A 12,016-nucleotide genomic window follows, 5' to 3' on the forward strand; every position below is an offset into this window, starting at 1 on the left:
GGAAAAAGAGCACAAAATAAAAGGAAATACGGAACATTAAAATAGAAATACGAACCCTGGTGTAATAAAGTTGCAGTCTTACAACTATCTTGCTGGTACTAATCTTGAAGAAAGCTTTTGAAGTAATTTAGTAATAGATTTATTGCAGCTAATAAATAGCCATTAAGAAAAAAAAAAAGCAGTTGTAGTGAAAATGAAAAGGTTATACACTACATACCGTATTTACTTGTGTATAAGACCCCCTCGCGTATTAGACCCTCCTGGCTTTTCGAGACGAAGAAAATGAAAAAAAAATCGCACATCGCACAGATTTGTGAATAGTACCAATATAATGGTCCGTTATTGGACATTATAAATTTTCCAGCTAACTCATTCTTGGTTGCCTGCGTTTCGCCCTCGTGTGCTAAGTTAGGCTCGTCAGTTGGGACTTAGCACACCACCCAAGACGCAAGGCTAGTGCATACCGTGGAGGCCTCTGCATAGGCTATTTGAAGCCACCAGCAGTGCCAATGCACTGTGAGAGCTATGACTCATTTCCAAAAATAGATGCCTGCTTGGCCATCAAATGATGTAGATGTTGATTCCCATAGCGAACCTAAAATATTTGTCCTGAATGAGTAAATTTATAATACCAATATAATGGTCCGTTATTGGACATTATAAATTTTCCAGCTAACTCATTCTTGGTTGCCTGCGTTTCGCCCTCGTGTGGTAAGTTAGGCTCGTCAGTTGGGACTTAGCACACCACCCAAGACGCAAGGCTAGTGCATACCGTGGAGGCCACTGCATAGGCTATTTGAAGCCACCAGCAGTGCCAATGCACTGTGAGAGCTATGACTCATTTCCAAAAATAGATGCCTGCTTGGCGAAACGCAGGCAACCAAGAATGAGTTAGCTGGAAAATTTATAATGTCCAATAACGGACCATTATATTGGTATTATAAATTTACTCATTCAGGACAAATATTTTAGGTTCGCTATGGGAATCAACATCTACATCATTTGATGGCCAAGCAGGCATCTATTTTTGGAAATGAGTCATAGCTCTCACAGTGCATTGGCACTGCTGGTGGCTTCAAATAGCCTATGCAGTGGCCTCCACGGTATGCACTAGCCTTGCGTCTTGGGTGGTGTGCTAAGTCCCAACTGACGAGCCTAACTTAGCACACGAGGGCAAAACGCAGGCAACCAAGAATGAGTTAGCTGGAAAATTTATAATGTCCAATAATGGACCATTATATTGGTATTATAAATTTACTCATTCAGGACAAATATTTTAGATTCGCTATGGGAATCAACATCTACATCATTTGTGAATAGTTTTGTCTGTACGACTATGCAATGAAAACGCGTCTAATCCATGCGGTACATCTGTGTTTCGTAGTCAAGAAATGTTTGCATCCGTATCGCAGGTCTACTGCAGCTCTGATAACGTCGCACAAATAGGTGAATAGGCCTCGCTTCGTGTCCGACCTGCCTATTGCAAGCCTGCATCAGTCATGCTATATGTCTGCGTTTTGTAGTTAATGTCCACCAGCGTAATGGTTAGCACAATTAGTTGCTGTTCTTGGGAGTCTGACTTCGATTCCCGGTACCGTACTGCCAGAGATTTACGAATGGCAGGAAGGTTGATATGCGGTAAAAGCGGTACATGTAACTCCCCTCCACTGGCGGCGTGTCTACAAAGAGCTGTACCACCTCGGGATGAGGAAACGAGTTGACTTTAGTTGAGAAATATTCGCGGTTGTTGCTATTTATACAGCAGGCAAGATCATTAACAAAGTGGTCGTTTAACTCGTAACTCAGGCCAGTATAAGTACATATTTGGAGATAAGTAAGTTTAAAACGTGATAAAAGCTATCCAATTAAAACAATTGTTTTACTCACCAACGTACCTAACGAATAATAATAATAATTTTATGTCCCCATGTACTTTAAACGATTTTCAGAGACGCCAAACAAAACATACTAGAGTAAGCGTTAATAAGAAAAGAAAGAACGAACGTACGGGATTAAACATTATGATAATAAAACGCATTACTGCCACATCTGTAGATATTCATAAATGCGGTATATTTTCCTGTTATTTATTTTTATTCTTTCCGTCGAGGAACTTTTGGCACTATCAGGGCGATAATATACCTAACCTAAACAATGTGGTCTGTCTTATCTCATGGACAGCTGTTTACGTAAATCCTGATGTGTCAAATGTAGAGAACAAGCATGAAATGTAGTTTACTTAAAAGTAGGGTCTGTGTTTCAACAGCCACAGTTATCAAAAGAATGTTTCCAGTTACTATGTATTACATTCGGAAGTACAACTTGTAACATATGCTAGTTATCAGCTGATGGTTTGGTATGCCTTCTACACCACGGCTTTATTCGGAAGGAGTAGCTTCTGCTACATATACACCAACTGGGAATATCAGAGACCGTCTGGGAATAGATTCACATTGTTTAGACTCTATAGTCGGGAATGAAATTAATTTTAAAAGGTTCAGAAAGACGGGACCTCGTATGCTCTTGATTGCAGTGCATGGCTCAAAGAGAATGAAGCATGGCCGACGCAACTGTCGAGGTGGCATTGAAGATGACATCACTTGAATTGCTGACACGCTGGTAGCAGGGCAGGGAAGTTGGCAGCGCACAGCGATAATGCCAATGAAAGCAGTGATCAGGTTTACTGTGTGGTAGGCCTACTGCTGAACTGACAGAGACAAATGACTGGCCATTAAGCATTAAGTTCTTTTGTATCAATATTTAATTATATGATAACACGATACCCTAATCCCTTTTTTCTACGGGGTCGAGTATGAAGTGAGACGAATCTTTGAAGAGAGTTCTTACGGCCGCATGCCCTTCCTGACGTCAACCTCACCAGAGGAATTATTGAGATGTAACGAATGACGTGATATGAGTAACTAAAATAACTAAAACGGGCTTTTATATGTACCGCAGGCCTAAAAGTCGTGTTCACCATTTTTTGTCTTTTTACATTTAGAAATACTGCCTTCCGACGAAAATAGCCAGTATAACTTCAATACATTCTAAGTTTGTTAAATAATAGTATAGAATGTTTACACGTACAATTTATAGCCTAGAAGTCCTGTGTTCGCTGCACAAAATGTTGAGGTTGTCGCATATTGGACCCTCCTTTACTATTTTTGGCTGTAAAAGTGGGGGGAAAAGGGGTCTAATACGCGAGTAAATAAGGTAAATCCGTAAGGGACTCCTGTCTCCTACTACACCACTCAGTGTGATATCATTCACATTTCTGTCCACATAGTTGCACTCTAAGGCTGGCTCATGGAAGGCTTTGCTTTTACCCACTCAAAAGTGGAATCCAAGCACTGAGAATAGAGTTATAAAATGTCGAGTATCATGACATCTACTATCAAAGTGTAGAGAATGGTCCACCTATTCAGTACTATTAGCTTGTATAGTGTCCTATAGTATTGAATAATAGGTGGATCCTTCTCTACACTTTGATAGTGATCAATTAATATGGACCATAATGAATTTCATAAGTCATCATGACATCTGTAGACTAGAAAGCGCACGACTATGATCTTCTCACTCAATTCAGTGTTATATATTTCTGTGTTTATTTTGATATAAGCATTACTATAACCGTATTCTTCACTCTTTGCCTGGATTCGGCTCCCTTCTTGAAATTTGCTATTATTAGTCGGACTGAAATGAAACCTTGCTGTATTAATACAGATTAAGCCATAAGTCAATAAGAATGAGTCTGCAAGCTGTACCAAAATCGTGACAACACAAGGTTCCATTTCAACTGAGTTGATCTTTATAGAGGAGGTGATGTTGCTTTTCTTGCTTCTTATTCATCCTAATTAAATTCTGTACACACAAATTGAATGAAATAAGACCGTATTATTAAAATACTGCGTTCATGACTTAACACTGACTACGTTATTAAATTCATTATTCGAACATGCTACAATTCTAATTACCTGGTATTAACCAAACAGATTTACAATCCCACAGAAAAAAGAAAATATGCTTTAATTATACCCGCAAATGTAACAGTAGTGATGTTGACAGTAGGGCAGTTGCAATACGTAAATCTCGCAGGTCATAGGTTATGAATTTTATTATGGTCCATATTGACAATTGATTACTATCAAGGGGTAGAGAATGGTCCACCTATTCAATACCATTAGCAGTATAGTGTCTTATATAATTGGGACTAATTTCGACCCCATATACACTGGGTCATCCTCAGCCACGGTCCAATTGGAAAAACATACGCTTATGTACAACACCTAATAAATGAAACAATCTGGCATGTTTCAATTTACAATCCAAATTTTAAAATAATGATGAAGTCCAAAGAACACATCCAAAATTGAAATCAAATGACACTTCACTTCAAAAATGCTGCTACGTTCCTGAGTTGATCTGATCATCTATCCAGATGGGGAATGCAAACTCCCAGGTCAACTCAGAAACGGATGGTTGCTGTAGGAGCGACAACATAGTTCAGCACCAACAGCAGCAGTTTTGAAGTGAAGTGTCATGTTGTTTGAACTTCATCAATATTTTAAAATTTGGATTGTAAATTGAAACATGCCAGATTGTTTAATTTATTATGTGTGAGCGTACGTTTTTCCAATTGGATTGTGGCTAAAGATGACCCATTGTATATGGGGTCGAAACTAGTCCCAATTATATAAGACACTATACAGCTAATGGTATTGAATAGGTGGACCCTTCTCTACCCTTTGATAGTGAAAAAAAAACCCATGTCTATATAGTGCCAGGTTGCAAGATTAACAGTAGCTGTAAGATGTCATATCAGCAAGTAAACTGTATGGGTAGCGGTACTGAACCAAACCCAACAGTTTTTAGAGTATTAAGAGAAAAAGTAAGGTCGTGCCAGGGAGTATAGGACAAGAAGAAAGCTGGATGAGTACAGGAAAAGGGAAACAGGTGGCAGTGTTTGAAGATATGGAAATTGTCCTTTTGTGTTTTTATGTTTGTCATAACTTACAACTTTCATTTCCATGTTGATGTTTGACTTATATAACAGGATGTTCCAGCATTCATCACCTTATATAATGTGTAGCATTTGCACTTTTAATAAATGAAGACTACTTTCTATTCTCTTCGAATCATCATCCGTCAAACTAACACATAAATCAGTAAAGTATCCAGATTAACACACATTTTACATCAAATTTGCCTTAAAAATACACTTAAAATGGTTAACATGAGCTGTATGTCATAAAAACACATTGAATTTTTAATGACTTCCTTAGAATCTAAGTCTCAAATAATTGGAGCAAGTATGCACAATATTGAGCAGAGTTTTAAAGTATTATGTAAAAACTTGAAGTTGAGGATGTTATAAACTTCCTATGATTCTCTAGATGTAATCATGGATATAAAGACATATGTTAAAAATGTTCATGTATTCATAGTCGAATAAAAATTTTAAAAGTGTGTCAAAATTGAGAATCTTATAAGAGTGCCGATGTTAAGGCAGTTGGAGATTGTAGAATTGGAATGTGCTTATTTATGAATTATGTACAGTTTGCCAAGGAGTTGGGAGAACATCCTTCGTTGCTTGTAATAGCTGCTGTAATTTGAAAATGACACTGTTGATGTTAAAAGTTATATGATGGTACGGCCTTGGTTGTATGGAACAATGTAGTCGTCGCAAAAGGTGGATGTCTGTGGAAAAAGATGAAAACGGTGTCAGAGCTAATGTCTGTGTTCAGTCTTTAATTATTGGAGAGTGGTTTGATAGTACTTACTCCCTTACTTCTCGCTCTCGTAATCCTGCCGCTAGGTAAGCTGGAGGTTCACTGCTCACCCGTGTCTGCATGGAGCTTGTTACTGACTTGTTTTAGATTGGCTGTGGTGTGGAGGGGGTGCAAGCGAGTGGGGGCGGTGATCCCTTGATGTGCTCTCCTCCCGCGGTATGTCTTGGGAATAAGGGGGCGCATAACCTCATAAAGCATCTTTGTTTTCTCTATAGTTTGATTCAGATTGCGATTAAAATCAACTCATTGATTCAAAGATATATATAAAACATTTCTGCGATGATTCCAAGCGAATCAAATGTAGTCATCATTTATTAAAGGTATAAATGTTACACATTATATTAAGTGTTGAATGCCGGAACATCTCTTTTATATAAGGAGAGTGTTTGACAAGGTCTACTTGTAGTCTTGAAGTAATGTGTTCAGTAGTAGCCAGGACAGTTTGGAGTAGCTGTTGGGATGCTTTCGATCAGATAGTGTTTATGACAAGGTACTTGCTAAGGTAGTATTCACGAAGTGGCAAAGTTGCTGCTTGACATTAATCTCAACTTTGTCTTGATTATCCACTTCAAAGAAATGCTGATAATTCATGAGATATTAGTATTTTAGAATGACGCAAATAATAATGTGATGCTGAAATTAAATGACTGTTTTGTTTTCTGTTCTCAGGGTTTCTTTGGTTTCAGGGACTACTTGTCGTGTTTGAGAACGGAGCACAAATTGCGGTGCATTAAGTGTTCAGCAATGTGGTACCAAAAGAGTGACAAGGAAGCTGTGCAGGTACGAATGTTTGTATACTCATCATCTAGTCCTGATCCTGCTAGAAAAATCTTCTCCATTGAACCCTTCAGGAACACGGATCATTTAACCATAGCAGTACCAAGCCATTTTTCGAAATGCGAACTACCAACTGTGGGGTATTTTGTGACCACCAAAATAATTTGTTCTCTTCAACATCATAGCTTTTTATTTTGAGAAATGTTATCATATGGACCACAAACAACAACAAGGGTAATCTAGATTAAATCATATTCACACACAGATGGAAAAAAAATTGCATAAAACGAAAATGTGCAGGTAATGGATTTCATACATCACTTCCTTCTGGATCTTAATTGCATTTTGCACAAACGATTGTCTTGTTGGTATGCTTTCCACTCGTGCATCTCTTGCAAGAAGCACAGATCATTGTTGTTTTGTTCACTTTGTCGTATTTCTGTCCTTTGGTGCCTAGGCAATCCTCTTCCACCACAAGCTTCCTTGGCTGTCCCCTTCTGTTCTGTTTTACACATCAGTACTCCCTCTGTGGCCAAAACTGTTGACTTGTGGAGCCCTATGGTATTTTTAGTACGTTCTTGAATAGAAGGTCTTATTAGTTGGATGGCCAGTTCTTGTAAGCACAGCCTTCGCTTGTCGATTTTTTCTGGTTCCAGTTTGGAAAATTCAAAGCAGCAGTATCTACAAGAGTGTAAAAAAACAGACCATGGCCATCTCCGAGATCCGCTTTTTGTAGAATATTTCTGTACCATCTGGTCATCAGTCAGACAACGTCGAGGCATACTAATATACATCACCACGTGTAACCAACACCAACAATGCACTCGGTGAACTGGACTACACCTTCACGTAACCAACAGGCAGCACAGTCTATGAACAGAACCGGAAACAATGACTAGCGCATACCTGCTAAGTATTCTGGTTTTTCCGTAAAATGTGCAGATTTTGAGTGTGTTTTACGATTGTACGGATGAACAACGTTATTGTACGGATTTTGAATATCCGCGCTTGGTTTCGCTTCCTGCTGTCAAGTCGGATTTGTTTGACTTTCGATAGTAGCTGGTAATACGAGATGCAGTGTTTGAAATTCAACCGGTAAATGTATCGATAATCACATTGATTATTACCGAGCTTTTGTCACCTGTTTGACCTCAACTGCTACTTCATTCACTGAGATGTTCCCAAACTAGTAGCAAGTTGTGATTTTGAAGAAAGGAAATCTGTGAAAAGTAGCAGGCTGTGAATTAATATATAGCAGTCATATATTGGTGTTCTGTGATATAACAACTTTAGTAACTGTGTCGTGCTTCATAGCAGCTGTGAAAGGCTTTGTTTGTGTGTGGGTGTAACATTGGCGGTAGTTCTGAAACTTGTGGAATTGTGTGACGAATTTGTAATCGATTTAGTATTTTTAGTGGTGTTCGTCATAAGATCGACTAAGACAATGATATTAGCAGTCTTTTATGGAGGCATGTTTGCTTAATTTCCTTGTTTTATACGATCATGGAAAGTGTTCCCAGTGTTAAGTGGAAACAGATACACTCTTCAAGATGTAACTTTGTATACGTATTTAATTTCAGGGGTGATCATAACATTATTTGACTTGTATTAGTATTGTTTGTAATCTCCCCTCTTGCCGTCCTTTTTCATTATGTCTCAAGACTTTGCGACGCATGCGCATGTTGTTAAAAAAAATTCCGCTTTAGGATCTTCCGGATAACTCTTTTTGAAAGTTGGGAAGTTGGCAGGTATGCTAGTGTTCTGAATGACGGGGGGAGTGGCTGTTCTGTGCCCACCAACAAAAGAATGGTACTAGCTTTTACAAATGATAAAAAATGAAAAACCAATTGAATGGTATGATGACAGAATTCATTATGGACAATTACTTCTCTTTCAGGATGCATAGGAAATATATATTACAATGAAAGTTTAAAAAATCAAAATGCAGGGCATTCGCCACTGCTAACGTCAATAAATAAATAAAATTACCCATTACAATGAAAGTTTAAAAAATCAAAATGCAGGGCATTCGCCACTGCTAACGTCAATAAATAAATAAAATTACCCCCCCCCCCCCCCAATTGGTACTGCTTGGGTTAAGTGTCACATTATGCGGCAGATGGATGTGATTCAGGTGCGACTGCAGTATTGCTCTGATTATTTTGAAACGTTTACTGGCAGAGACCGAGCAGAATGTAGCTAACAGTCATTGATTTTGTATCACTTGTTTTCTTATGCTAATGGACAGTCTCCCCCACAAACTTCAAACTGTTATAAACTGGTATGTCATGTTTGAGAAGAGATTATTCTGGTGTTCTTGTTAATGTTGTTTCAGCATGCAGTGAATACTAGTGTTATTGTTGCCTCGGAAACTTTCTGTAAAAAAGTGGCAAACGATTGTTCAAAGATTCATTTAGCACAGGTGCCAGGTTAATGGGACAATAATTAATTAATTAATAATTAATGAGAAAGAGGCCATGTATAAAGGGCAATTCAAAAGTAAGTTTCCGTTCGATGGCCTTATAGTCCTGAATCGAAATATGAATCAGGCAAAATCGCTGTTAGCATTGAAGCACGTATCGCACCGATGCACCAGATTGAAGATCCCCACGTGGTGAAACACCGCTTCTTGCTGCATGAAGAAGTCCTAACTGCCTGCTGCCCATCCTCGCCCGACAGGATGCGTCGACCCTTCAAGGTCTTTTTGAGGGGACCGAAGGCATGATAATTGCATGGGGAGAGTTCAGGACTTGAGGGCAGGTGCTCGAGGGTCTCCCACTTGAGTTGGCGTATCTTCTGCTTGGCGATCTTTGCGACCGGCGTCTTATGTCAAAACGTGGCCCGCACGGAACTTGGTGCACCATTCCACAAAGGTGGTTTTCGACAGACATGCTGCCCCATACCCAGTCTTCATTCTCCCATGGATGTCCAGCGGTGTTTGGATGTATTTGGTAGTAACGTCGCCGTAGTTCACGTGTAATCGCAAATATCTTTGCGCACCACCACTGACTGGTAAAATGTGTAATTGTAATTATAGTTCACGTGACTGCATTTAACGCACGGAAAACCATCTTCAGGGCTGCCGACGGGATTCGAACCCACTATCTCCTGGATGTGAGCTCATAGCTGCGCACCCCCAACCGCCCGGTGCCAGAAGTAAGGAGGACATAAAAATGTACACTAACACAACCAAGCAAAGAAGGTCTTAAGAAACATAGGTTTGTGTATTAGATGTTTTTGCCACTACCTTTGCAGTCGTAGCCCTTGTGTGTGCAATAAAACACTTTATTAATGTTGAAGGCATTTCTTAGCGAACGAAGTACGAGTCTCCACACTACAAGAAACGTAAAATTAAGCAATTTCCTCAATTGTGCCGAAAGTTGAAGGGCCTGGAAAGATTTCAAATTGTGAATCTATCAAACTAAAAAACAAATGTTAAAAATTATTTCCGGCCTAACTGCGGTTCTAGAAAAACAGCGTAAAATCACTCGTTTTCTGTTTTATTCAAATCCTAGACAAATCAACTTAATTACATAATTATTTCTGTAATGTGTTCTTGGTTCAATACCCTCAGGCATTTTTTGATTTTTGAAAAATGTCCACACCAAATGTAGTTACGAGGCTTGGAACTTATATAGTGGCAACTATTTAATAACAACTGATACAAAAGAGATACATGTTACCAAGTTTTACTGCCCTTCAAAAGTAGTCACCAGCATTGTTTACAACCCGTTACCAGGGATGTGGAAGTCGTACGATACCTTTAGCTGAACTTGTTGTGTTGATAGTTTGAATGACTAATCTCTGGAACAGTTCTGAAGTGACTGCAGTTGAACGTGAAAGAGGTCATACAGCACGACAGTGTCATCAAGGTCTTCAAGAGGCTTGCGAGGAATCTGCATTGCTTTACAAAACAGTGGCACGGTGGGTAAGAGCCTTCAAGGGACACCAAAATTTTGCAGACGTGCGTCCATCCGGACATCTTAGTGTCAGTGAAGAAGAAGTGCATGCTCGTGCCGTTTTTCGGGGCACTGATCGATGCCATATGATTCGTGAGCTGGCCCGAAACACGGGAATAGCGCATGCGACTGTGCTTCACATTCTGAAGGAACGCCTGGGCATGAAGAAAGTCGTTGAAGGCTTTTTCCCAGCAAGGCTCTTGAAGACCTTGATGACACTGTTGTGCTGTACGACCTCTAGCACTTTCAATTGCATTTGATTCAGAAGTGTTCCAGAGATTCGTCAGGCAGTAGACCGCTCCATTCAAAATATCAATACAACACGCACTGCGAAATGTTTTCTAAGACTTCTAGATCGCTGGTGACTACTCTGAAGGGCAGTAAAACTTGGTAACATGAATCTCTTTTGTATCAGCTGTAATTAAATAGTTGCCACTATTAAAGTTCCAACCCTCGTATAAGGGCTTAAGTGAAGCTCTGCATTGACTCTCTTTAGTGCTCGTAGTGGTAGAAAAAGGCAAACTGCTAATATAATCGACTGGATAACGATTATTAAGAAAAGGGTTGTAATTTTTAGGAATAAATAAAGAATATATTCTCATATTTTATTATATTTTATTTACCTATAGCTCTTGTTTTCAACTTTGAGTTGCTTGCTTGAAGGGTTACAATTGTGGATTTCTTTTTGGAGCGTGGCTTTGTATGGAAGTGAAACCTGGACAATAACTAATGTAGAATGAAATGTGGTGTTACAGAAGGTAGATGAACAGATACTGAATCAATGATGTGGGAGGTTAAGACATGATAGGGTGGTTTGGAGGGTGTACACTGAGGACCAAAACAGCACATTTGAAAATCTATCTGTGTATCTGATGTGTTGCTTTTATCCACACTTCCGTCTTCACAAAGAATATTTTCTCTCCCGTAGGAATTGTCTCGCTCGAAAGACCACTTCCATCAGATAGTTTACTCGTCCCACTCGTCGTTCAGCGAGCTGGTGGATATCGTCAAGTATCTGCAGCCCAAGAAGGTTGTTCCCTGTGTAGTTCCAGACCGGTCTTCAGAATATAAGGTAGTGTGTCCTAGTTTCAGTTTCAATCAACTGTTTCGTCGCCATAAGATTTATCTGTGTCGGTGCGACGTAAAGCAACTAGCAACATACATACATACATACACACATACATTGCATACATACATTATCATAGCAACTAGGGAAAAAAAAATTTAAAAAAATCAACTGCTCAATTTTTTTTTCTTCTTTTTGTGTGTCTCTTCTGTTACCATAGTTTTCATCCACCTTGGCCCCACGCTGTAGGGGGCAATGCGTCTGCCTGTCACCCGGTGGCCCTGGGTTCAATTCCCGGCTGGGTCAGGGGTTTTTAATTGTAAATGATTAATATCCCTGGCCTGGGGACTGGGCGTTTGTGTCGTCCTTAATGTTCCTTCCCTCACATTCAACACATTACACTTCCGCAGTTTACAAATACACGC

General features: G+C 39.4%; 1 protein-coding gene across 3 annotated transcripts in view; it reads left to right on the plus strand.

Moving 5' to 3' along the window:
- LOC136884344 (protein artemis) overlaps positions 1-12,016 on the plus strand; it is a 47,429-nt gene that overhangs the window by 23,357 nt on the left and 12,056 nt on the right. For 2 of the 3 annotated variants that reach the window (XM_067156455.2, XM_067156457.2), the window contains exons 5-6: positions 6,459-6,569; positions 11,454-11,597. In XM_067156455.2, coding sequence (XP_067012556.2) covers positions 6,459-6,569; positions 11,454-11,597 — 255 coding nt within the window. The remainder of the gene's footprint in view (positions 1-6,458; positions 6,570-11,453; positions 11,598-12,016) is intronic. The other variant, XM_067156458.2, reaches the window with a different exon arrangement.

The sequence above is a fragment of the Anabrus simplex genome, chromosome 12, assembly GCF_040414725.1.
Source record: "Anabrus simplex isolate iqAnaSimp1 chromosome 12, ASM4041472v1, whole genome shotgun sequence".
Classification (NCBI taxonomy): domain Eukaryota; kingdom Metazoa; phylum Arthropoda; class Insecta; order Orthoptera; family Tettigoniidae; genus Anabrus; species Anabrus simplex.